Source organism: Hypanus sabinus, chromosome 9 (genome assembly GCF_030144855.1).
Source record: "Hypanus sabinus isolate sHypSab1 chromosome 9, sHypSab1.hap1, whole genome shotgun sequence".
Taxonomy (NCBI): Eukaryota; Metazoa; Chordata; class Chondrichthyes; order Myliobatiformes; family Dasyatidae; genus Hypanus; species Hypanus sabinus.
Genome location: NC_082714.1, coordinates 83,753,607 through 83,779,909, shown reverse-complemented (window position 1 = coordinate 83,779,909; position 26,303 = coordinate 83,753,607). Strand labels below are relative to the sequence as shown.

General features: G+C 46.9%; 1 protein-coding gene across 2 annotated transcripts; it reads right to left on the bottom strand.

Annotated features, from left to right (window-relative positions):
* Nucleotides 1-1,210: 1,210 nt before the first annotated feature.
* LOC132399540 (cyclin-dependent kinases regulatory subunit 1-like) lies at nucleotides 1,211-11,893 on the bottom strand. 2 transcript variants are annotated; one of them, XM_059980011.1, is made up of 3 exons: nucleotides 11,765-11,893; nucleotides 5,287-5,414; nucleotides 1,211-3,941 (listed from the first exon to the last, which is right to left on the bottom strand). In XM_059980011.1, the coding sequence occupies exons 1-3, from the start codon at nucleotides 11,821-11,823 to the stop codon at nucleotides 3,883-3,885; spliced, it is 246 nt and encodes an 81-aa protein (XP_059835994.1). In that variant the 5' UTR covers nucleotides 11,824-11,893; the 3' UTR covers nucleotides 1,211-3,882. The 2 variants fall into 2 exon arrangements, with proteins under 2 accessions (XP_059835994.1, XP_059835995.1); XM_059980012.1 differs by having other exon boundaries at nucleotides 11,777-11,881.
* Between the last annotated feature and the right edge of the window lie 14,410 nt (nucleotides 11,894-26,303).

Below are 26,303 nucleotides of genomic sequence, written 5' to 3'. Positions count from 1 at the left end.
CTTCCCCCAGAACTGTGCATGTTGCTTCTGAACCTCCCAGCCAGTGTTTCTCTCAGAAAATTGTGCTGTGTGTTGTGTGGGGGGGGGGGGGGGTAGTGGAAGGAGGACAAGTCGGCTGGTGATAGGTGGAATCAGGCGAGGGAGAAATGGAGTGGCAGGTGATAGGTGGAATCAGGCGAGGGAGAAATGGAGTGGCAGGTGATAGGTGGAATCAGGCGAGGGAGAAATGGAGTGGCAGGTGATAGGTGGAATCAGGCGAGGGAGGAATGGAGTGGCAGGTGATAGGTGGAATCAGGCGAGGGAGGAATGGAGTGGCAGGTGATAGGTGGAATCAGGCGAGGGAGGAATGGAGTGGCAGGTGATAGGTGGAATCAGGCGAGGGAGGAATGGAGTGGCAGGTGATAGGTGGAAGAGGTAAGGGGTGAAGAAGGGATCGAACAGGAGGGGAGAGTTGACAGGAAGGGAAGGCAGGAAAAGTATCAGAGGGAGGTGGCAGAGAGGCGAGAAGGGAACCAGAATGGTGAATAGAAAGGTGGTGAGAGTAGGGAGGAATGATGACAATTTAGAGAAATAAATGTTCATGCCATCAGGTTTGAGGCGAACTCAGGACAGAATATGAGGCACTGCTCCTCCAGCAGGAGTGTGACCTCATCAAGGCAGTAGAGGCAGCCTTGAGCTGGCATGTCCTAACGGGAATGGGAAGGCGAACTGGAATGGGTGGCCACTGGCAGATCCTGCCTTTTGCAGCGGACAGAGTGAAGATGCTGGACAAAGCGGTCCCCAAACTACGTTGGGTCTCACTGATGGACAGGAGCCTGCACCAGATACAAAAGGAGACCCCCAACAGACTGGCAGGTGAAGTGTTGCCTCACGAGGAAGGACGTGCCTATTGTCTTGTCAATTATGTACTGTAATGCCTGCACTGTTTTGTGCACTTTATGCAGTCCTGCGTAGGTCTGTAGTCTAATGTAGTTTTTTTGTCCGAGTTGTTTTCACGTAGTTCAGTGTAGTTTTTGTGTTGTTTCATGTAACACCATGGTCCTGAAAAACGTCTCATTTTTACTGTGTACTGTACCAGCAGTTATGGTCGAAATGACATAGTGACTTGACTTGACTTGACTGTTTGGGACCCTGAACGTTCATATGAGATGAGAACCAAGCATACATTTTCACTGATGATTCCACAACAGACAGTACACAGGCATTATGGATAATAATAAAAAAGTGTATTAAAATCAAGTACAGACTGTAATAAACATGCCAGAAAGGTTTACACGATCAATATGCATGAACATGCTACGGATAATGGGGGCTAACAAATTGAAGTATTTCTCTACATACAAGACAGAAATCTGAGCATAACCATTTATCAACAAAACTCAATAAACTGGCAGCACGAAGAGGAAGATCAGTGTCTGCATCAAAGCCCCAGAGCCATTGGCACCCAGCAGTACACTGCCAAACAGACCACAGGGTAACAAGAGGGGATTGAACTGGCTGCGCAGGTTTTAGCAGCATTGAGGTTTCGGAGACAGTCCTCCAGGGTGTCAAGCCTTTCCAGAACTGAGGGGATAAACGGCCTATCTGGGATTTGTTGATGAGCAAGAGACAGCAAGCCACAGGGTGCTTGGAAATAACTCAAGGAACTTCCCTGCCCGGCATTCAGAAGAAACTGCAAACTGTTCAATCCCCAGTCTGCTCTGCCTCCTGGTCAACCAGCGGCCAGTTCCCTCATTCCTCTAAGGGAGGATTGACACAGAGGACCCTGCGACCCAAGGATCCCATCAAACTGTGGGATAAAGGGGCTTCCGTCTCACAAACACACACAGACACTGCACCTTCAGTAAAGTCTGTGCAAAATACACCTGCTGCCAGCTCAACACCCTCGCACACACCCCTCCCAAATTAATCAGCGACCCAACATCATGCCCCTCGATCTGGGTGGCTGTGGTCACAGCCTTCTTCGGCACCAAGAGGGTCAAGCATACGCTGACCAATGTGGCCTGCTAGGGAGACCCGAGACCCCAGACCCCTGGCCACTTTAATAATCTCCCCTCCCTGCCCATGGCCCCTAGCTCTGTTAGCTGTGCACTGTAACATCATGTTACTCTTATAGGGATGGTCTTTCTGGTTACCGGTAATTTCTTCCCCTCTCCCTTCCGTCTTTTTCTATTCCCCATTCTGTTTCACAACTCACCCCTTCTCACCTCCCTCTGGTGCCCCTCCTCCTGGAGTCCACTTTCCTCTCCCAATTCCTTCTTCACCCCTTTACCTCTTCTACCTATCACTTCCCAGCTCCTCACTTCATCCTCTGCACCTCCCCTTCCCTTCCAAACCCAATAAAGGGTTTCAGCCCGATACTTTGGCTGGTTATTCCCCTTCCTGGATGCTGCCTGGCCTGCCAAGCTCCTCCAGCGTTGTGAGTGTGTGTGTATTACTCTGCATTTCCAGCCTCTGCAGAATCTGGGAGGGTTTCACAGTTTTCCCATGAGGACTATTTGAAAATTATTTTAAATCTCTCCTATGTGCATCTTCCTTTGGCACTGGTACAAAGGTTGTGGGGGCCCACTTACACCACTTCCAGCATCCCCCCCACCACCTCCCGATGCTATTCCCCACCCAGAAACTAACCAACTGATCCTGCATGTCACTAGTCAATGGGAGGAAATGCAGCACCCAGTACCGGGTGGAGAGGAATAGACAGAGGCTTTGGGACTTTCTAAAGCCCAGGTCCAAGGGACAGGGTCACACTGCCCTTGCTCCACTTGCTCGGACAGTGGATGCTGCCACACCGGAACATCCGGATCCAAACAGTGAGAATATTGTAGGATATAACAACAGGAACTGTTGGCTACGAAGCTTCCGAAGCACGACGTGACGAGCAGTGTTTTGGGGTTTATTTCTTCCCCTCCCCTCTCAATTCCAGACCCCCATCCCCCACCAACCAGCCCATCACAGCAGGAAGACAACACAAGGCTGGAAAACCCAAGAACACAGCCAGAAAGCTATGGAAACATTCAGCAGGTCAGGCAGCGGCTATGGAGGGAGAAGACAATTAGCTCTCCCCTTCTGCCCAATCCATCTCCAACTTTGGGTCCCTGCCCCTTTCTCTTCCTTGCTGTACTTCAAACCCCCTGCACCACCCCCCTGCCCTTCAGAAGCATCGCCAGCCTGAAATATGAACTGACTCTGATACTGCAGATGCTGCCCAGCCTGAGCAAGCACACCCACACGTCCAAACTCATGTGGCAAAAGGTCTTGGAGAAGCCCTGTGGTCAGTGTCAAAGGGCAAGGATCGAAAAGAGGTGCCTACAATTGACTGTCACCCACCCCTTCTAACCCCTCCACCTTGATCTGCACTGTTCCAAAAGCTCTGATAAACGAAGGGAGATCTCCGTGAAGAATCCTGAAAGGGCATTAAAGGGAGAATCTTGAACACAGCTGATGCGGCGAAAGGGAGAAGGGAGGTGGGGGAAAGTGAAGGGAGGTAGTGGGTTAGGAGTTGATTACGACAGTGCAGTCCCCACCAAACTACAGCCAGCAGCCTGCCTGTAAATATTCAGTAAGGAGCAACACCAGGTTCACATTCCGATGGACAAGGGTGGTTCATGATTCCCGTGACCAGAATCAGAATGACGGAATCGCCTGCTGGGTTGGTCAGACTCGAGGGCTACCTACGCAAACAGTTCCTCCACAAGGGTGAAGTAGAACACAGAGGAAACATCGTCCATAATCCCAGTTTGCAGCCAACACTTCCGAGTACACAAGGCGACAAAATGCGACGAAGGAACGGGTGGAGGCGGGTCGGTGGATTCAGGGAGGAATGTGGATACTTGCTGCTGGTTCCAGGGTGTCGGGTAGGTTAGGGAGGGGGAGGGGGGGTTAGATTGCTTCAGCCTCCTTCTTCGGCAGCGGCCTCCTGAACAGCAAGATGTGAGGCTCTGGGGAAGAAGAGAGAGAGGACAGCCATTTTTACACCCAGGGCTGCAGGGGACGACACAGAGGGAGAGGTGGGGAGGGTAGGAAGCCGACAGATCACGTACTCACACCTCATAGACAATTATAATCCCCATACAACAAAGGCACCGCAGTGGTGCAGTGGAAGGAGGTCCTGACCCTCACCCACCTGTTGCACGTTCTCCCTGTGACCCCCTCCCCGCCCCAGGTGTTTCACTTTGCTTGCACGGACCGAAGAGCATACAGAGACGGGGAATAATGAAAGGGGGGAAAATGGGATCCACAGAAATGGCTGAGCTTGACTGACAGAATACTCTCAAAGGGCCTGATTCCTTGCGATCTCACTCCGACACTGGCTCGACAGAAAGGGTTCAAGCCAACTGCAGTGACCTTTTCACATGCTGGGGTGTGGCAAGTTACAGGAACTTGGGGGTGGGAGGGAAGAGGAAGATATAACGATGGTGGGGGCCTTCCGTCACTGGCACCAGCCCACCCAGAATCAAGTGCCTATAATAAGTACTCACTACCCTCAGAAGATTTCATTTTTATTGTTTTACAACAGTAAACCACGGTGGATTTAACTTGGCTTTTTTTTTAAACACTAATCAAGAGTAGATGCCAAAGGCGCATCTACTAAATACTGACTCGAAGGAGGTTAGTAATTATGCAATCAATGATTTTGAGTTTTTTTATTTATAATTAATTTAGATCACTTTGTAGAGATTTGCTTTCACTTTGACACAAAAGAGTCTTTTCCTGTTGATCTGTATCAAAAAAAAAGCCAAATTACACTCAGTGGTTCAAATTTGTAAAACAATAAAACATGAGAACTTCCAAGGGGGTGAATACTTTCTGTACGCACTGAATACGGGAAAGTGCCAGAAAAGGGTCGGTAACATCAGGAAGCATCCCTCCACCCTGTTCGTTGTCCCACTCCCACCAGTGAAACTACGTAGCATCTGTGCCAGGACCACCAGAATCAAAACCAGTTATTTCCCCCAAGCAGTAAAGCTGATCAACACCCCCCACCACTGCTCAATCACCTCCTGTCAGTCAGAAACCCCTGTGCCCAGCGTCACTTTGTGGACATACGTGTATAAGCTATCTTATGCATTTATACTGATTGTTTTTATTATCACCTGGTTCCTTTTTGTGTGCTCCATCATATCTGGGGTAACAACTATTTTGATCTCCCTCACACTTGTGGGGCTGAAGGGTGTTTCTTTGCAGCAACGCTCTAAGGAAGAGGAACAGTGCGTAATGGTGCTGGGGGCGTGTGGAAGGGTGGGAGGGGCAGTTTAATAGCCTGAGTGAGTGAGTGGTGGTCACCTGGCTCGTGGATCATGTAGTGTATCCATCCTGGGCTCTGCTGGACACCGAGGTTCCTCCACTCCGTCTCCGACATCAGGTGGGACTTCGGCACCAGCTTTGCGATCTTCTTTGGCAGCATGACGTGGCTGGGGGGGGAAGAAAGCCAGTTTCGTTACTCGTCTCCTGGTAGAATGACGTGGCTGGGGGGGGAAGAAAGCCAGTTTCGTTACTCGTCTCCTGGTAGAATGACGTGGCTGGGGGGGGGGGAAGAAAGCCAGTTTCGTTACTCGTCTCCTGGTAGAATGACGTGGCTGGGGGGGGGGAAGAAAGCCAGTTTCGTTACTCGTCTCCTGGTAGAATGACGTGGCTGGGGGGGGGGAAGAAAGCCAGTTTCGTTACTCGTCTCCTGGTAGAATGACGTGGCTGGGGGGGGGGAAGAAAGCCAGTTTCGTTACTCGTCTCCTGGTAGAATGACGTGGCTGGGGGGGGGGAAGAAAGCCAGTTTCGTTACTCGTCTCCTGGTAGAATGACATGGCTGGGGTGGGGGGAGAAAGCCAGTTTCGTTACTCGTCTCCTGGTAGAGACAGCCAATTGGGAGACAACTAAGTCAACCACAATGGGGGGGGGGGGAAGAAGTGCTCCAAGTAGATGCAAGCCAACAAAAGATGTGATTTCTCATCCATGTCTTCTTCACCTCTGCCCACAACCAAAGGAAAATTCCCCAGGCAGGGTAGGCACTGCCCAAAAGAGCAGCTTTATTTGTCAAATGTTATATGGAAATAAATCGATTGAGCCAACACAGTCCCAGATGTGCTGGGGGCAGCCCACAAGGACCACATTGCTTCCAGTAACAACATATTACACCCACAACTTTGGGGAGATCCCATCTCATTCCCCTGAACTCCAGCCAGTACAGTCACAGGCAACTCAATCTCTCCTCATAGGCTGACCCCTCTTTTCCAGAATTAGCCTGGTGAACCTTCTCTGCACCGCCTCCAAAGCCAGCCAGGCATTGGGAATTGGCAGGAAGCTTCCAATCAACAATCATGTTGTGCATCAGACTGCATGGAATCCAAAAAAGCTGGGGTGGAGAGAGTCATGTTAAAATTGGAAGGTGCACTTTGTATAGGTTAACCAGAAGCTTTCACCATTCAAGGTTTCCCATCCAGATCATGAAGGTATAACGTATAATTTTAAAAAAGGCCCATGACTGGTCTATCGCACACCTCACCTCTTCTGTGGCAGCTCCCCATCGCCTGAAACACCCTGACCTTTCAGAACCAGAATTCATATAACTGGCAGATGCTGTTATGTTTGTTTTTTCATAACAGCAGTACGTGAGACATATATAGGTTAAATAGTGAGGTAGTGTGTGTGGGTTCATGGTCCACTCAGAAACTCGATGGTGGAGGAGAACAAGCTGATACTAAAATGATAAGTTTACACCTTCAGGCTCTGTGCCGCCTGCTGAAAAGCAGGCAAGTCCTGGGTGATCAGGCTCCTCAGGAATGGATGCCATCTTTTTGAGGCATTGCTGCTTGAAGGTGTGCTCGATGGTGGGGAGGCTAGTGCCCTTGATGGAGCTGGTGGAGATAGTTCCTCACTGACCCACCTCACACACCCGTGTTCAATGGCTGCCCGACTCTTCCCTGGTGGAAACATTTACCTGCCACATCGTTTTTGGAACTCGCATGTTTCACTGTGCACCCTCAATCCCCCCCCACACTTTTAAACTTCAAAAAGGATAGAGAACGCAATAGTGCCAGTCAACCTTACATTCATGATGATAACCTGACCTACAAAGTTAATGAGCAAATTATGGTATGATTTTTCCCATTTTGCACTGCCAGTCATCTGCTCGTAATGAACATTGTATAGTAGCTGTTGAGGTCCATACATAAGCCAGGGCAGTACGATACGGACAGTAAGCTGTTGCCCATGCAGCAGGCTCCCCTCTCCACACAGCTGATGAGTCTAAAAGAACGGCAGAGTTTGGCACCAGCAGCATTACAGAAGCTGCCGGTCAACGTTGAACTCAGAGATTTTTGCTCAGGGTTTATTCCCGAAGCCTATCCAATGAGTGGGTAGAGTCACAAGGCAGCAGAGGTTTGAGATCAGTTTTCCTTCTCCGAGATGAGCTGCCAACCACAACTCATGAGAGCGATATGCCCAAAGCGACCAGTTTTACGGCACCAGTGACCCCTTCTGTCAGAAGTGGTTGGGCTGGGCTTAGTAGCCACGTCACAAGTGAATTCCAGGAGTGTCAGAGGCTGTATGAGACAGACATTACGACAAACTTAAGCAACCAAGGTTATTTCTGAATCAAATGAAGAAGCACTCTAAAATGACGATGATGATGCTGTGAGCAGAATCATCTGCAGCTTAATGTGAAAAAGACTAAGGAGCTGGTGGGGGACCTGAGGAGGGCTAAGGTACTGGTGACCCCTGTTTCCATCCAAGGGGTCAGTGTGGACATGGTGGAGGATTACAAATACCTGGGGATACGAATTGACAATAAACTGGACTGGTCAAAGAACACTGAGGCTGTCCACAAGAAGGGTCAGAGCCGTCTCTATTTCCTGAAGAGACTGAGGTCCTTTAACATCTGCCGGACGATGCTGAGGATGTTCTACGAGGCTGTGGTGGCCAGTGCTGTCATGTTTGCTGTTGTGTGCTGGGGCAACAGGCTGAGGGTAGCAGACACCAACAGAATCAACAAACTCATTTGTAAGGCCAGTGATGTTGTGGGGGTGGAACTGGACTCTCTGCCGGTGGTGTCTGAAAAGAGGATGCTGTCCAAGTTGCATGCCATCTTGGACAATGACTCCCATCCACTCCATAATGTACTGGTTAGGCACAGGAGTACATTCAGCCGGAGACTCATTCCACCGAGATGCAACACTGAGCGTCATAGGAAGTCATTCCTGCCTGTGGCCATCAAACTTTACAACTCCTCCCTGGGAGTGCCAGACACTCTGAGCCAACAGGCTGGTCCTGGACTTATTTCTACTTGGGATGATTAACTTATTATTATTTAATTATTTATGGTTTAATATTGCTATATTTCTACACTATTCTTGGTTGGTGTGACTGTAATGAAACCCAATTTTCCCTCAGGATCAATAAAGTATGTCTGTCTGTCTGTTAAGTGGTATGGGAACTGTAGCTCCCTTAATCGCAGGACTCTGCAGAGAGTGGTGCGGACAGCCCAGCGCATCTGTAGTTGTGAACTTCCCACTATTCAGGACATTTACAGAGACAGGTGAGTAAAAAGGGCCCGTAGGATCACTGGGGACCCAAGTCACCCCAACCACAAACTATTCCAGCTGCTAACATCCAGGAAACGGTACCACAGCATAAAATCCAGGATCATCAGACTCCGGGACAGCTTCATCCAGCAGAACAAAAGAATGATTAACTCGCGCTGATCTGAATGCACTCTATATTACATTGACTGTTCTATTTATTATAAATTACTATGATTGCTCATTGCACATTTAGATGGAGATGTAATGTAAAGATTTTTACTCTTCATGTATGTGAAGGATGTAAGAAATAAGGAAAAGTCAGAGACAGCGTAAAAGCCAAAGAGAGGGCATATAATATGGCAAAAATTAGTGGGAGGGCAGAAGATTGGGAAATCTTCAACAGAAAGCAACTAAAAAAACCCATAAAGCTGAAATATGAAGGTAAGTTGGCCAACAATATAAAAGAGAATACAATTTTTTTTTCAGATATGCAGAGAAAAAGAACGACGAGTGTGGATATCCAACCACTCAGAAATGACACTGGAGAAGCAGTAATGCGACAGTGTCAGGGGGATGAAGCGAGTGTTGTTGCTATAACTAAGGTGGTGTTTGGGAAGCTGAAACGTCTGAAGGTCGATAAGTCATCCAGACCAGATGGATGACACACCAGGGTTCTGAAAGAGGTAGCTGAAGAGATTTTGGGGGCATTCGTAATGATATTTCAAGAATCACTAGATTCTGGAATGGTTCCTGAGGACTGAAAAATTACAAATGTCACTCCACACTTTAAGAAGGGAGGGTGACAGAAGAAAGGAAATTAGTCAGTCTGACTTTAGCAGCTGAAAAGATGTTGGAGTCGATTGTTAAGGATGAGGTTTGGGGTTATTTGAGGGCACAGGATAACATGGGCCACAGTCAGTCAAAATCCTTAAGGGGAAATCTTGCCTGACAAATCTGAGAACTCTGAGAGAAAATAACAGGCACGATAGATAAAAGAGAGACAGTGCTTATTTGGCTCTTCAGAAGTCCATCTGAGGCTGCTTAACAAGAGACCACGGGAAAGGTTGTAGCGTGGATAGAAGATTAGCTGATGGGTAAGAGGGAAAGATTGGGATTAAAAAGGGCCTTTTTTTGGCTGCCAGTAATTAGCGGTGTAACCGCTGGGGTCAGTACTAGGACCGCTTCTTTTCACGTTATATGTCAGTGATTTGGATAAAGGGGTTGACATCATCGTGACCAAATTTGTAGATGCTACAAAGATAGCTGGAGGGGCAGGTAGTGTTGGGGAAGCAGGGTGTCTGCGATAGGTCTGATATTGGGAAAATGGGCAAAGAAGAGGCAGTTGTAAGGAATTGCACAGTCATACACTTCGGCAAAAGGAATAAAGGTGTGGCCTAAATGGGGGAGAAGACTCAAAAACGCGAGGTGCAGAGGGACTTGGGAGTCCTCGTGCAGGATTTCCTGAAGGCTAACTTGCAGGTCAGGTCAGTGGTAAAGAAGGCAAATGCAATTTTAGCATTTGTTTCCAGAGGACCAGAGGATGTAATGCTGAGGCTTTATAAGGCATCAGTCAAACAGCTTTGGAGAACTGAGAGTAGTTTTGGGCCCCTTGTCGAAGAAAAGATGAACAGGCATTGGACAGGAAGTTCAGGAGAATGATCTCAGGCATGTGAGGAGTGTTTGATGGCTCTGGGTCTGTACTCACTGTTTATAAGAATGAGGGGGGGATCTCATTGCCTGGACACAGCAGACAAGGAGACGCTGTTTCCTATAGTGGGGGAATCTAGGATTAGAGGGGACAGCCTCAGAATTGAGGCAAATCCATTCAGAACAGAGATGAGGAGATCTTTCTTTATCCAGAGGGTGCTGAATCTGTGGAAATGTGCCAAGCCATTGGCTATACTTAAGGCAGAGGTTGACAGGTTTTTGATTAGTCAGGGCATCAAAGGTCATGGGGACAAGGCAGGAAAATGGGATATTAAATCAGCGATGATGGGAGTTGCACAGCAGACTCAATGGGCTGAATGAGCTAACTGTGCCACTATTTCTTATGGTCTTAATTCAAATCAACTGCTTATATAATATGGAAATAATAATTTTATTTTTCCACACAAGTACCCAAACATAGAATTTAGCTAACAATTCTTTCACCCAAAACTTCACATGAAACTCAAATTAACACAGCTGAAATTCTCATACAGCCATTCAGCTACCTGACAATATACAAAACATCAAACCCAGTGGCCAATTCCAAACACAATTTGGTCAGACAAAGACGGGCAAATTTGTACAGAGCACTCTGACTGGTTTCATTTGGTATGAATGTCCAATGCACAGGACTGGGGAAAGCTGCAGGCGGTGGCTCCATCATGGTCAAAAGCCACCCCGGCACTGAAGTCATCTTCAAAAGGCCATGCCTTCAAGGAGGCAGCATTCAGCATCCAGGACACACCCTTTCTCATTACTACACCAGGGAAGAGACACAGGAGCCCAAGACCCACATTTTAAGATCAGCTTCTCTTCCTTCTGAATGGTCCATGAACTCTAACTTCCTACTTTGTTCTCTTTATTTACTTCTCTTATTGCAACTTTTTTAAAAATGTACTGTACAGCTGCCGCCAAACAATAAACTTCATGATATACTGTGACAATAATCCTGATTCTGTTAAGACTGCAGAGACCACATCGTTCATCTGAAGCAGAGCTTCGCAGCTCGATGTCCAACCACGTCACCGTTTACACCCTCAAGAGGTCAGACACGAGACTCAATGCCTCAAGTCTGCGCAGCCTTCCCTCAGACCAGCGCAAGTAGATTTTGCATTCAAATCCTTCCGAAAAGTTAACAAGCTGGACGTTAAGCAACAACCTGCCGGAGTTAACAAATAGTGGTGGGGGAGAGAAGGGAGTAGGAGAGGGGACACCCTCAAAATGAGCAAGCTCCGCAACAAGGGGATAGAGGAAGGATGTCCTATCCGGGACATTGGTCATCCCAAGAACAAGCGAACGCCCACACACATTTTTGTCATAGAGGGAACGAATTGAAATAAGAAGACCCAACCTCCCAGAAAACAATGCGCCCCAGAAACCGCTCTATGAAAGCAGTGGCTTCCGGTGCAAGACCGGAAGTTGGCGAGTTTACTGGTGGTCGCTCGGATTACCGCGCCGCCGGGATGGTGAAGGGCCTGGATCGGAAAGCAATCGGCCAGTCGGATAGGTTAGGTCGGGGTCCCCGACTGCGGCACGCTCACCGGTACTCGTACTCGCCGTCGTTGTATCGGTCCGAGTAATAGATCTCGCTGCGATCCATCCCTTCCAGCAACCCCGCGATCCGTCTCAGCCCCGGCGTTACCAAACAAGCGCGCGCTCTCTCCTCATTGGCCCGCGACCCGTCAGCTGACCTGGCCGCTTGCCCGTTCCCATTGGCTCATCGGCGCCTCCGCGAGGTGGACCCGCCTTCCTCCCATTCCCATTGGCTTCCCGAAGGTAAGGCGGGTTGACTGGCGGCGCACATCCATTGGTCAAACACTGGCCAGTTGACCGCGTTGACCTTTTGCTTCTCGTCCACCCTCCCCGCCCTTCCATTTCCATTGGTCGGATGGTTTTAATTCCCCGCCCACATATCCGCCTCTGCACGTTGCCAAGGCAACGACTCCTGTCGGTCTGGAGTCGCATCATTGAGCCCGCCAGCTCCAAATCCGCCATCACGAGCACCTGCGGATTCGTTATTATTATGTCAGTCCTCTCCCATTGGCTGTTTCCTGTCAGCTGATTTGCCATTGGCCGTCCCCGAATTTACCTGCCAATCAAGTCTGCGCTTTTCACACCCTTACTGCACTATTGGCTCGCCGTGCCCGCTCTTTACTTTCGGCACGTCATTGGCCTAAGAAAGGTACCCGTTACTTCCTCATTGGTCAACGGCCAGAGATCAGCTGACCAGTATTCGGGCACTCCCATTGGGCAGAGGAAGTTTGGCCTCCGAGTTTAGAGAAATTTTTGAAAATGGTTTGGGATCAGATTCAAGATTGTTTCATGTCATTTCCAGTACACAAGTGTAAAGGAGAACGAAATAATTTTTACTCTGAAGCAGCACACAACAAAACAACTGTAAATACAGAAGATAGTTTATATACATTGATTGTATGTACTTAAATTGAGGCTGTCTGTACATAGGATGACTCTGACAGAAAATGATAAAGTAGTGGTGGTTGGGGGTGGATGTGTTGATCAGCCTTACTGCTTGGGGAAAGTCTGGTGGCCCTGGCATGGATGCTACATGGTCTTTCCCTGGAGGGAGTGGGACAAACAGTCCATGAGCAAGGTATGTGCAATCCTCCATGGATTTTTCTGGCGCCATACCTTGCTGTAGGAAGCACCCTACTGCACATCTGTAGAATGGCATGAGTATTGATGTGCATGGTCCAGCTCTCCTCAGAATATAGAGGCATTGGTGAGCTTTCCTGATTGCGTAGGATGTGTTCTGGGACCATGGGAGGCTGTGTGAGATGTGCGCTCCCCAGGAGCTTGAAACTGCTTGTAATTTCCACTGTTGTGCCACCAGTGTAGAGAGATGTGTGGGAGCGCTCCTGAAGTGAATAATCAGCTTCCTTGTCTTGTTGACGTTGAGGACGAGGTTATTTCCCTCTCTGCAGGCCGTCTCATCATTGATAGTGATGAGCGTGATCGCTGTATTGTACGTGCTGGAAGTTGTTGTTTTGCAACACTGCAGTGCAAATATTGAAGAGCAAACAAGAACAGAAAGTGGGTAAGGCAACGTTTCAGGTTGAGAGCCATTGTCTTCATCCCAAGTTACTCCTTTAGCTCTCAACAAGCAAACTTTTCTGTATTTCCAAACACGGAAGGAGGCCATTCACCCCATCTGCCAGCTCATAGAGCAATTGCATTCCTCTGCTAATTTTCCCTGGGACTTAATCTTCCCACAATCCCATCAATTCCACTCCCGATCCAGACACTTGAGGGGCAATTTCTGACGGAAAATTAACCCAATGTGCCTGTGCACCATTGAGTTGTGAGACGGCTAGTATGTCCTGTTGAAATGGGGTTCTCAGTAGTACTGTGATCACTTGAGTTGAGTATGACGTTCTCCCAGGAGTGTGCCTGTGCATGGGGAAGCTGAGCTACAGGCAGCACCACACAGTCCTTGAAGGGATGGAAACCAAGACGACTGGGGACTCTTCACTGCCAATGTGATGAGTCATCAGCTTCAGCCAGCCCCGTCATTGAGGTCTTGCTTGAATCGCTCTTCGCTCTTTGTCTGGTACATCCCCGTTGATCTTACCGCCATGGATGACCTTTGTTGTTGTTCCTTACTGCACCTTGCGGCACATCGGGCGGCAATTTTGTCGTTCCTCTAGCCATTTTGTCTGTTTTCTTACGAGGCCAAGTTGCTAACTTAACGCTCAACCCAGCGCGAATGGGAAGTATGCAAGAAACCAGCCAGATTCGAACCCGAGACCACTCGCCCCGAAGTCTGGTGCAGATGCCACCATGCCACCGGCCTGGAATGGGTGACCCTAACAGAAGCAAAGCACCAGACCAGTCTTTCTCAACCATTTTTCTCTGGAGGAACCCTTGAAATAGTTTTTTAGTCTCAGGGAACCTCTGCATAAAAATCATTATATCTACAGCTCATGGTACGTTAGCGTGATCAGTAAGTTGTAAATGTAATAATCCAAAAATAATTGTCAATGCTCTGTTGATTAGAGAATTAATTTTTAGCCAACCTTTCTTGGAATAAAAAGAGATAGTTAAGCTTAGCTTACCTTTCTTGAAATTAATCTTTCTTTCTCTTTAATAAATTTTTAAAAACACATAAGGCAAACAATATTTTTTTAACTCTAGGTTAAACTTGAGATAAGCACACACGGATTTCACCTTCAACTGAAGTGAGATGATTTTTGTCTTTGCTGTTGATGCTTGTTAAACAAGGAAAAGCTTGCTCACACGTGCAAGAAGTTGAAAACTGCAGCAAGGTGTTTATTGCTTGCCTATGAAAGGCAGGATACTCTTTTTTCACAGAAATCCAGAAACATTTACTTAAAATGCCTCATACGTAACAATACTAGAGGGTCCCGCGTACCGTGGGCCGTCTCGCGGGGATGCCCACTGTACCCTCCGTGACGCTACGAAGTGTTTCTTGTCTGGGCTGCTCTAACGCACCTTTTACTTCCTTGCCTTCGTTTGCCGACCGGACTTGCTTTAACAATCCGTGTTACCGCCTGGTAGCGGAGGAGGTCCCCAGTGGAAATCACTTTATGTAGCGGCCCTTCCCCTGTACATTGGGGTGGAAGGTGATGCATAGGGCAGTACCGTACAACAGGTTCACTGATACCCGTCCACCAGTCCATTCTGTGGCCGGGAGGAGTCAGTGTATCACGTTCATATGGAGGGTGAGAGGTCGCAGCCCCTGTTTTAGTGTCTGAAGGGGCCGCTGTTCAGGTTCTGGTTCCAGTACGGAAGGGGGCACCCAGAGGAGGACCTCCTGGTGGGCTTGTTCCTGGGCCTGGCCTAGGTGGCCCTTCACGGGTCTGGCGCTGGAAAGTCAAGGGCTCTGCCAGGGCTGACTGCCTGCCCCTCTTCCGAGGATATGATCCAGCCCAGCTGTCCTTGGAGAGGGAGCCTGTGGTCACGGTGGGCACACTGGGGATTTCCCAGGGAACTGACTGGTTTATAGACAAGTTTAATTTGAATATTTTAATTTGAATTTATTCACTGTCTTGTAAGTACTTAATGTCTGTATCTTGTGTATTTATTGTGTAAATAAACTTTCATAGTTTTGTAAAAACAGACTTTGTGTTCGTTGTTGCACTAGTGCAGTGAAATGACTCTGTCGGTTGGCCTAGGCCGAGAATCCTCTCTTCCACCTCACACCACTTAGAAAAGTGTGAGGTGGTACACTTTGGAAAGACAAACTCCAAGGGAGAGTACAAAGTAAATGGCAGGATACTTGGTAGTGTGGAGAAGCAGAGGGATCTGGGGGTACATGTCTACAGATCCCTGAAAGTTGCCTCACAGGTAGATAGGGTGGTTAAGAAAGCTTATGGGGTGTTAGCTTTCATAAGTCAAGGGATAGAGTTTAAGAGACGCGATGTAATGATGCAGCTCTATAAAACTCTAGTTAGGCCACACTTGGAGTATTGTGTCCAGTTCTGGTTGCCTCACTATAGGAAGGATGTGGAAGCATTGGAAAGGGTACAGAGGAGATTTACCAGGATGCTGCCTGGTTTAGAGAGTATGCATTATGATTAGAGATTAAGGGAGCTTAATCTTACTCTTTGGGGAGAAGGAGGATGAGAGGAGACATGATAGAGGTGTACAAGATATTAAGAGGAATAGACCGAGTGGACAGCCAGCGCCTCTTCCCCAGGGCACCACTGCTCAGTACAAGAGGACATGGCTTTAAGGTAAGGGGAGGGAAGTTCAAGGGGGATATTAGAGGAAGGTTTTTCACTCAGAGAGTGGTTGGTGCGTGGAATGCACTGCCTGAGTCAGTGGTGGAGGCAGATACACTAGTGAAGTTTAAGAAACTACTGGACAAGTATATGGAGGAATTTAAGGTGGTGGGATATATGGGTGGCAGGGTTTAAGGGTCGGCACAACATTGTGGGCCAAAGGGCCTGTACTGTGCTGTACTGTTCTATATTCTAAATGTTCTTAATTATCAGCTTACCATCCTCCCCTCCATGCAATACAGCACTCACCGATTACCAGCCTGCCATCCTCCCCTCTGCTCACCAATCATCAACAGCCTCTCCCATCTTGTGTCAAGAACTGTGAATAATCACTGACATACCAGGCTGAGATTGCTAATGGGGCTGTTCAGTCACCCCCCCCCCCCACTGCGAGCGCTAGCATCATGCTTCACGCTAAGTTCAAAACGTTTTTTTTTCATTGTGACCTTTCGCGGAGTCCCGGTTGAGAAGCCCTGAACCAGACAGCATGGTTCCTGGGAAACTCAGGGACTGACAAGCCCCCCACCCCCCTTCCCTGTCTGACAGAGTGATGACCCTCGGTGATGCTCTGAGTTTAACAAGACACAAACTAACCTACAAGTGGCAGTCACCTCAGTTGACATTTTACCCTTTGTCTTCTCATTCTCTTCGATTCACACGGAATCAGATCAGGTTTAATGTCACTGGCATACGTCATGAAGTATGTTGTTTTGAAATAAGTATTGAAAAGAAGAGGGAAAAATACTGAGGAAGTGTTCATGGGTTCATTGTTCATTCAGAAATCAGATGGCAGAGGGGAAGAAGCTGTTCCTGAAACACTGAATGTGTGTCTTCGGGCTCCTGTACCTCCTCCTTGATGGTAGCAATGAGAAGAGGGCCTGTCCTGGGTGATGGGGTTCCTAATGAAACATGGCACTGTTCTGAGGCATCTAAAGGGGCCCTTTAGCTCACCCACCATGTCTGTGCCTACAATTAAGCAGTTATCTTTAAATACCTTTGAGCAACATTTGGTCCTTAGCTTCCGGAAGAATGGGGTTGAGAGAAATAAGAAGTCAACCATGATAGAATGGAAAAGCAGATTTGATGAAGCAAATGGTCGAATTCTGCTCCAATGTCTTAAGGTCTCATGGAAGTGGAGCACACCAGGACAAACCCATACAGTCACAGGGAGAATGTGCAAACTCTTTTAAACACACACACACACACACACACACACACACACACACACACACACACTTCTTCGGTTGTCCATAGGAATCCGATGACGATGTCCTCTCCTTTAACGGTGAGATCTTTGATGACTATCCTGGACCCACAAGCTCTATTGCAGGTGGGACGTGTGTACGTGGTAGTGACGGCAGCCACGGCTGCATTTCTCCCGGCTCTCTTCTGGTTGTTCTTTCCATCTCCAGAATACGAACCCCATCCCTACACAACTGTCGCCAAGTGTTATGATCAGCAGCAACATCCTCCTGGTCCTCGGGTCTGATCTTGCATTTCCTTAAAGCATTCTTCATCCGATCCTTACAGCGCTTCTTCAGCCCTCCAGCTGAGCGTCGACCATGATGTAGCTGGCCGTATGACACTCTGTGGGGTAGCCGACATGGGGGCATCCTTATCACATGCCCCAGCCACTGCAGCTGACGCTGGGTGACCACGGCCTCAATACTTCTGCAGTTGGTCTTTACAAGTATTTCAGTGTGAGGCACCCGCTCACGCCAGGTAATTCCCAGGATGCACTGAAGGCAGCTCATGTGGAGGCGCTTCAAGGACTTGATGCGACGGCTGTAGGTTACCCAAGCTTCACAGCCATAACCGAAGAGGTCAGGAGTAAACCGTCTCTGCCCACTGTGCCACCATGAACAACACAGCACACCCACATCAGTTACAATGGAAGGCAGCATTAAGTAACAGAACACTTAACAGAAATCCAGGGTCCCTAAGTCCACGGCTCCCTAAAAGTGGCTGGGAATCCTTTCTGAAATCCCCGAGCAACTCTGTTCCCAACGTTCCTGCAGTGGTGAATCCCTAATTGCCCACTAATTGCTGCAAGGCCCTCCTTCTTCTCACGGCTGTTACTCCTGCTGGGCGTAGGCTGCCGACAGCAGCTCACCAGTCTCCTCTGCCCTGGCCCAGTTGCTCAGGTTGTCTCAGGTGTAGCCCGTCTTCAAAGATTCTTCCTCTCCCGGGGATGGGGTCTTTGGAGCTTCTGTTGGCATTTCCGTAGCTCTGGGTTTTTAACGGGATGGGGTTGCCAGCCTCGTGCCCAGCCCTCCTCCTCTCGCAGCTGGGCTTAAGACCGTCCATGGTGGAGTTCCTGCACCTTTAGCTCAAAACTTAAAAGATGGTCCTCACCTTAGTGCCTGTGAGATCCTTCATGGGGGTCCAGAGGGGGGGAGTCAGTCCTGAAAACTGCACCACTGACACAGCTGTAGTACAGAAGTGGGAAAGAAGGAGGAGCGCTGGAGACTCGAACCCTTAAAGTTGGAGTTGGAGTTGGTTTACCATTTTCACATGTATCAAGGTCTACTGGAGTCTGGGGGCCTGCAGATGGCCTGTCCTGAGGTCTGGATGTGTGGGGCAGGGAGCAAAAGAGCTTGTCCTGCTGTTGTTCTGACGTTAATGCCATTGCTCGCGTTCAGCACTGTGGGCATGCTACGTTGGCACTGGATTACATAGCGACACTTGAGGGCTGCCCACAGCACACCCTCGGTTGTGTTGGTTGTTAATACAAACGGCACTTCTCACTGTACATTCTGATGTTTGCTTGATAAGTAAATCTGAATCTGATTCCGAGGTACAGTGAATGTAATTTTTGACTCCTCGGTGATTTGGACTGTGCTGGATGGTTCAGGAACCGAATGGTTGAAGGGTGGTTGTTGTTCCTGACCCTGGTGGTGTGGGGCTTCAGGCTTCTGTACCTCCTGCCCAATGGGAGCTGTGAGATTGCATGGCCCAGCTGGTGGGGATCTTAGATGATGGACATTGCCTTCTTGAGGCAGCATCACCCGTAGATATGACCGATGGTGGGGAGGGATGAGCCCGTGATGTATTGGGCAGAGTCCACTCCTCTCTGTAGTTTTCGAATTGTTGAACTTTGAGCCTGATGGGGCACATTTCAAGAGTTTGTGACCTCTGCCTGACTGGAGGAGGGAGAAGAGAGTATACTGGGGTCAGATGGGAGTCTTTGATTATGCTGACTCAGCAGACATCAAAACTTATTAATGAATCAGCATGACTGGTACCTGACCTCTCCACACAGTAACCACAACCTCACCCACTCAACAATTCCTCTTTCCAGATATGTTCTCATGACCTCTGAACACAGACTGTTGTCCTAACGTCTCCCCTGAAAGAGGGAGCTTGCTCTAACTGTTGATTTGTTGTAATTTCCTCCGGGCACTTGGTGTCTGCTCCATATTAACATAAGTAGCAGTTAGGATGAATTAACATTAATCACTGCTATTTTATCTTTAGAACTGCGCTTTTTATTCTAAATCTGTACACACACCCGGAGATTACAGAGTCTACAAGACGTACACTCATCCTCTTCAAGGTTTGATGTGCGTTCAGAGATGCTCTTCTACACAGCACTGTTGTAACCCATGGTTATTCGACTTACTGTCAGCATGAACCAGTCTGGCCCTTCCTTTCTGACCTCTCTCATTAGCAAGATATCTTCTCCCACAGATCTGAGGCCCACTGGATTTTCTTTTTGTTTATCACGCCACTCCCTGTTAACTCTGGAGACTGCTGTGTGTGAATGTTCCAGGAGATCAGCAGTTTCTGAGATACTCAAAGCCCCAACCATCAGTCCACGGCCAAAGTCGCTCGGATCATGTTTCTGCCCCATTTTGGCCTCAACGACTGAGCCTCTTGACCATGTCTGCACGCCTTTAATGCATTGAATTGCTGCCACATGACTCGTTGATTAGGTACGTGTATTAATGAGCAGGCGTGCAGGTGGCCACTGAGTGTAAATGCTGGCTTGACTGGATGATGGTGTGGGAGAAGACTGGATATCTGCAAAAGTGCTTCAGGCTAAGGTGAGGAGGCCCCAGTGCACAGGACTGCACAATATATGAAAACTACAACCACCTGCAGTGAGAGTCAGTGGCTGCAGGGCTTGCATGCGTCCAGGACAAAGGAACAAACTGTCTTCTGTAAAGTGCTATAGGATTGTTAAAACAAAAACATAACACCATTCATCTTAATCTGATCAACCATTCTCATTAGCCCCCTTCACCCCCTCTCTCTATTACCCCCGAAACTGTGCTGTGCTTTAAACCTCCTTTTATAATGCTGTTTTCATTGCAAATACATGCTAGCATTTATGTATTTATACTCATCTTATTCCATCTCCATGTCCATACTTGAACTTCTAAATTATATAATTTGTTATTCTTTATAATTGTTGAATGTTGCTGTTTTTTGTTGTGCCACGCCACAGCAAGTTCCTAATTCATGTAAGTGTAGAGTATATGATGAATAACATTGATCCTTAAAGAGGCTAAAGACGGTTGTTGACTCAACCAGTGAGGTAATGGACATGGGTTCATCGCCCATCCGGAAATCTGATGTTCTAGAAGACACACAGGTAAATCAATGGTAATGCTGAATCATGTAGCACGTACAATGTGCTGGCGGATCTTAGCTGCACTGTACCTGTAATGGATGGAACTTGTATCTCTACCGGAGACGGAGCGAGTGATTTGGAGAGGAGCTGACACGGAAGAATTTCAGTGCCTGTCCACCTAACCCAGATGAGAGGTTGGAGCGCTCCAAGCTTCAAATTTATGCATTTCTGATAATAAATATGCTTTGAATCTTTGAATATTTTGTGTTGGTGTCTTCAGTTCCAACCTCAAAGCAAAGTAAACAAACTGAAAGATATGCAAATATTCAGACTCTTATTAATACAGTCACACAGAGGCTAAACAATGGCTAAAGCAAACACATGATGTTGAAGATCAAGTTACTATAACAAATTAAAATATTTATCAAACTCCAAGGCACTACTGATCTTCTCAGGATTACAGTGCATCTAGTGTGTGTGCAGCAGGTTCTGTTGATAGCAAAGTGTCCCATGCCACTGATTCCTCCTGGCACACAGTAGAACAGAGGCTGATTTAGCTGAGCTATGCACAAGGCAACTAATATTGAAGGATAAGTATGCATTGGAAGAGCAAGCAGAGCAGATGGAAGAACAGCTTTGAAGAAATCAGGGATAGCTATGAAGAAAAATGGTGCAGCTTAAGATGCTGGAAGAAATAGCAGCCAAAGCATTGAAGGATTCAAGTGCTGTGGGTGCAAAAGGTGCTCCAGCAGGACAGTTCTATGGTGTGAGTTCCTATGTTGATACGTCACAGAGAAATCCAACATACTCAATGTCAACGTGGATACGTTTGTTCCTCAAATGTCTATGAGCCACGAGTTTGGACCCCAAGGGGTAGTTCAGGGTATTGACTCTCAGCTTGCATTAGGGAGGCATTTAAACCAATGTCATACCGAAAGCACTAGGTGATTGTGGGCAGATTAATTTACAGTAGTGTAACACTCGTGATTCAGAAGTCTAAATACTGTGCTGGAGGCCATAAGGGTGCTGAAGGAATGGCAGCCTTAGAGGTGGAACAACAATGCATTTCATCTCTGCCTAAGAGTGAGATTCAAATCTTTGTTGGCAATCCATTACAGCCTTCGACTCACAAAGTGGATGAGCAATAGACCTAGTGTGTAATCTGTAATACCAGAAGAGCAGAGACTGAAAGACATGAAGGATTTGGACTTGGGTCCAGATATTCCTTCAGTGGAGAGAACCCTTGGTGTTCATTGGAGCATTCAGTCTGATACTTTCCAGTTTGAGATCATGATTCAAAATGGACAACTCAGCAGAAAGGGAGCCCTTTCCACATTTAGTTCCATCTATGACCCTTTAGGAACATTGAGGCCAGTGGTGTTATCTGCTCAGAAGATCATACAAAACCTAAGCAAGGAAGGGCTTGGTTGTGATGATGCTATACCATCAGTTGGCTGGAAAAACCTTGCCAATTGGAAGCCTTCAAGCTAGCTAGATGTTTGAAACCCTTGGACTTTGGGTGGTTACTGTTGCACAGTTACACCATTTTACAGACGTGAGTGGAGACGGCTACCGAGCAGTGACCTACCTATTGTTTGCACGACACATATTCGCAGATGCACAGCGCGTTTATCCTGGGAAAATCTGGCATAGCTCCATCAGTTTCCATCCCTTGTATGGAGTCACTGCTGGTACAATGACAAGCTGGAGGAAGGAATTGCACGTGCAACTTCAGGACTCAGTTTTTTGGACTGATAGTACTTCTGTGTTATCAAATATTCAGAATGAAACTTCTAGGTTCTGAATCTTCTTTGCTAACAGTGTTTCAGATATCATTAAGGGGTTTCACTGGTATCTCGATGGTGGTATGTGAATATTGCAGAGCAATCCTGCAAATGTGTCCTCTAAAGGGTTGAAGGTGAAGGCTTTTCTGAAGAATAAGATGTGGGTGTCAGGACCTCAATATCTTCTTCAGGCTGAAAGTGTGTGGCTTGTGAGTCCTGATCATTCCGAAGAACCTCTGCTACTTCTGTCAAGGATACTGCTCCAATGAACGCCACGCAGATTGAAGAGGAGTTGGACATAGTACGATGTCCAACTCCTCTTCAATCTGCGTGGCATTAATTGGAGTCATTTGAGGAAGATCTCACCACCCTTACCACCAGGGAAGTTCCAAGAGCAGGATATCTATGCTCGGCAGAGGTAGAAGCAGGTCCAAATTATGCCAAGCTTGCTTTGGAAATGGTGGGTCAAGGAGTACTTAACACAGGTACAAGAACGGCAAAAACGGTCAAGTGTAAGATGAAATTTCCTCCCAGGAGATATTGTACTTATAGTTGATGACACAAAACCTCTAAACACATGGGCCATGGGAAGAAAAGGATTTGTGCGACAGGTACACATCAAGACCAAGACCAGCTGTTTCGAACAGCCTACAACCACAATCTGTCTTCTACAGGAGGCAGAGGAGCTATAGCTCCAAAAGAGCTTGTCAAAGAATGGTGGTTAAGATCACTCTCCACTGGGCTATGTGCTAGTAACCTCTGGCCTAGATGAATGTTGTAGGACTTGTCTAGAAGAAGAAGAAAGAGGAAATTTGTATGAACGTTAAGATTTCATGTCTCCTTTGTTTTGGTAGTATTGTAGTTATTATAGTATCATAATTAGGGGGTTGGGATGTAGGAACCATGTAGCTGTTTTCTAACTGCATGGTATTCTGTCTTGTGTGTTTATTATGGTAGCTCGTCATGTGGGTGGGGGAGAGGTAAAAATGAAGGGTTTAGTAACAGATTCATGCTTCGTTCTTGGCAGTCTTGAGCTGGGGACTGACGGGTGTCATATCAGATCATTATCTGAATGGTGGCCGACTAAGAAAAGGGGAGGTGCAACGAGACCTGGGTGTCATTGTACACCAGTCATTGAAAGTGGGCATGCAGGTACAGCAGGCGGTGAAAAAGCAAATGGTATGTTGGCATTCATAGCAAAAGAATTTGAGTACAGGAGCAGGGAGGTTCTACTGCAGTTGTGCAAGGCCTTTGTGAGACCGCACCTAGAGTATTGTGTGCAGTTTTGGTCCCCTAATCTGAGGAAAGACATTCTTGTCATAGAGGGAGTACAAAGAAGGTTCACCAAATTGATTCCTGGGATGGCAGGACTTTCTGAAGAAAGACTGGATCGACTAGGCTTATACTCGCTGGAATTTAGAAGATTGAGGGGGGATCTTATTGAAACATACAAAATTCTAAAGGGATTGGACAGGCTAGATGCAGGAAGATTGTTTCCGATGTTGGGGGAGTCCAGAACAAGGGGTCACAGTTTAAGGATAAAGGGGAAGCCTTTTAGGAGCGAGATGAGGAAAAACATCTTCACACAGAGAGTGGTGAATCTGTGGAATTCTCTGCCACAGGAAACAATTAAGGCCGGTTCATTGGCTATATTTAAGAGGAAGTTAGATATGGCCCTTGTGGCTAAAGGGATCAAGGGGTATGGAGAGAAAGCAGGTACGGGGTACTGAGTTGGATGATCAGCCATGATCATCCATGATCAGCCATGATCAGCCTCAAGGGGCCAAATGGCCTACTCCTGTACCTATTTTCTATGCTTCTATCCATTTCTGACTACTTTGATAAATTACATTTGAAATTGCCTAACTCTACCTAACTTTGCTTAAGTATGTTTAATATTGCTAGTTTTAGTTTCATAAGTTTCCAGTACCTTTGCTAGTTCCTGATAAAGGGTGGAATACATTTCTTTGACTTTTTGAACATTGCTATTGGATTGATCAGAGGGTGATCAGTCCCACAGGATAACTCTAGCAGCGGCATTGTCTGATGGAGTAGCTGCTACAATCCTCACAAAAGCCGAACACTTGCAACTTTCCTGCAGCTCCTTGAACTCTCTTCCTGCTTAAAACCATGAAACACTTCGCAGGTAACTGCCTGATTAACATATCAAGGCTTTCTCGGATATGTTGCTTACAAAAACTGTTGTAGTTGGGCTACTGCTTCCATCACATTCACGCTTCCTCTGGGCAGCATGGCTCTTCCTTGGTCCAAAGTGTTTTCCAACCAGAGGCACAGAGGTTGTGGTTGTCACCAACACGTGTTTGTCCTCGGTTGGTAACAGTTCACGGTGTTTGGCATGGAGACGGCCGTGGCATCATCCAGTACCTTTCTTGTTTCATTTTTAGTTGGCTTCATTGCAGGGAATGTGGCATGCAATTGGTGGATGGACGTTCAGTCAAGTTGTAGTTGTCTCAGCCAATCATGACCCCACAATGTTGGCCCTCCTGTTTTTACCATATACAGGCCCAATGTGGTTTCCTGGTTGGTGTATTTCACTGTTACATATGTCATTCCCATAGGAGTCATCTTTTCTCCAGTATAATTTCTTAGTTGGATATCTACAGGCTTCAGTTCAGAATGATTGAAATGCTGTTCAAACTCATTTTGTGGAATGACTGAAACAGCCAAACCAGTGTCTAATCTTGTGTCACTCTCTTCATTATCAGATTTTTCATCAACAGAATGCAGATTAGTACTCCTTTCAAATTTGCAACCTGATGTTTTATCTTTTTCTCTTCCCTGTGCAAACTATTTATTTTTGTCTGCCCGACATATTCTTTAAATGTGTACTTACTCTTTGCTGTATTTTCCTCAAGTTTTGCCTTTAAAGCTGCATTGGTCTGGTGTCTGTGAGCCCCTGCCACAACAGTAACACAACTTGATCAGCCAGGCTGGTCTCTGTCTAGATACTGTAATTAGATGCTGACTTGCGTTCCTGACTGCAACTCAATTGTGTCTCTGCCAGCCATTTCCATTGATAAAGTAATTCATCTGTTCTCTTAAATATTTCGGTAGGTTTCAATAGGTACACTTGATGTCAGAGAAATGTATACAAAATACATCCTGAAATTCTTATTCTTCCCAAACTGCCACAAAAACAGAGGAGTGCCTCAAAGAATGAATGACAGTTAGAAGTTAGAACCCCAAAGCCCCAAAGCAAATGTGAGTTGTGCTTCTGTTTTGAATGCTTTCTTGTAAGATTCCACAAACTAAATGATCCTTCAGTGTATTATTAAGCCCATCACTGAACTGACAATGCTCAGTCTCTTCAATTCAACCACGTAAGCTGATATGGACTCCCCTTCCTTTGGATTCCCTTTATAAAACCTAAAGCACTCTGAAATCAACAATGGTTTTGGTTCTAAATGTTCCTGAGTTACCATCACAATATCAGCAAAGCTCATTTCTGTTGGTTTGCTTGGAGCAGTTAAACTTCAAAGCAAACTGTATGCCTTTAAATCCAATGCACTCAGCAAAGTTGGTATTTGTTTCTCATTGGTTATTTCATTTGCTTCAAAATACTGTTGAATTTACTCGGTATACATGAGCCAGTTAGCTATTGAGCAATCAAGCACATCTGTCTTTCTGATGTGTCCAGCCATTCTGATTTATTTTTATGTTTATTATCACCTGGTACTCACTGTTAGGAATTCTTCCATTTTTGGTCTATTTTTAAAACTCAGAAGTCTCTGAAAGTGCTGGCCTGTTTTTTACCATGCTCTTTTTTAATTTGGACGTCTCACTGCACTTCAGCAGATCGGTAGCCATTCTGACTTCATTTTAAACATACCTCATTGCCACTGTTATGTTTTATAGCTTTAAATTATTAAACTAGTTCAGAGGAAAACAAGGGAGTCGAGAGATGTGAGTCTTAATTCGTGCTTACTTTAAGCTTATG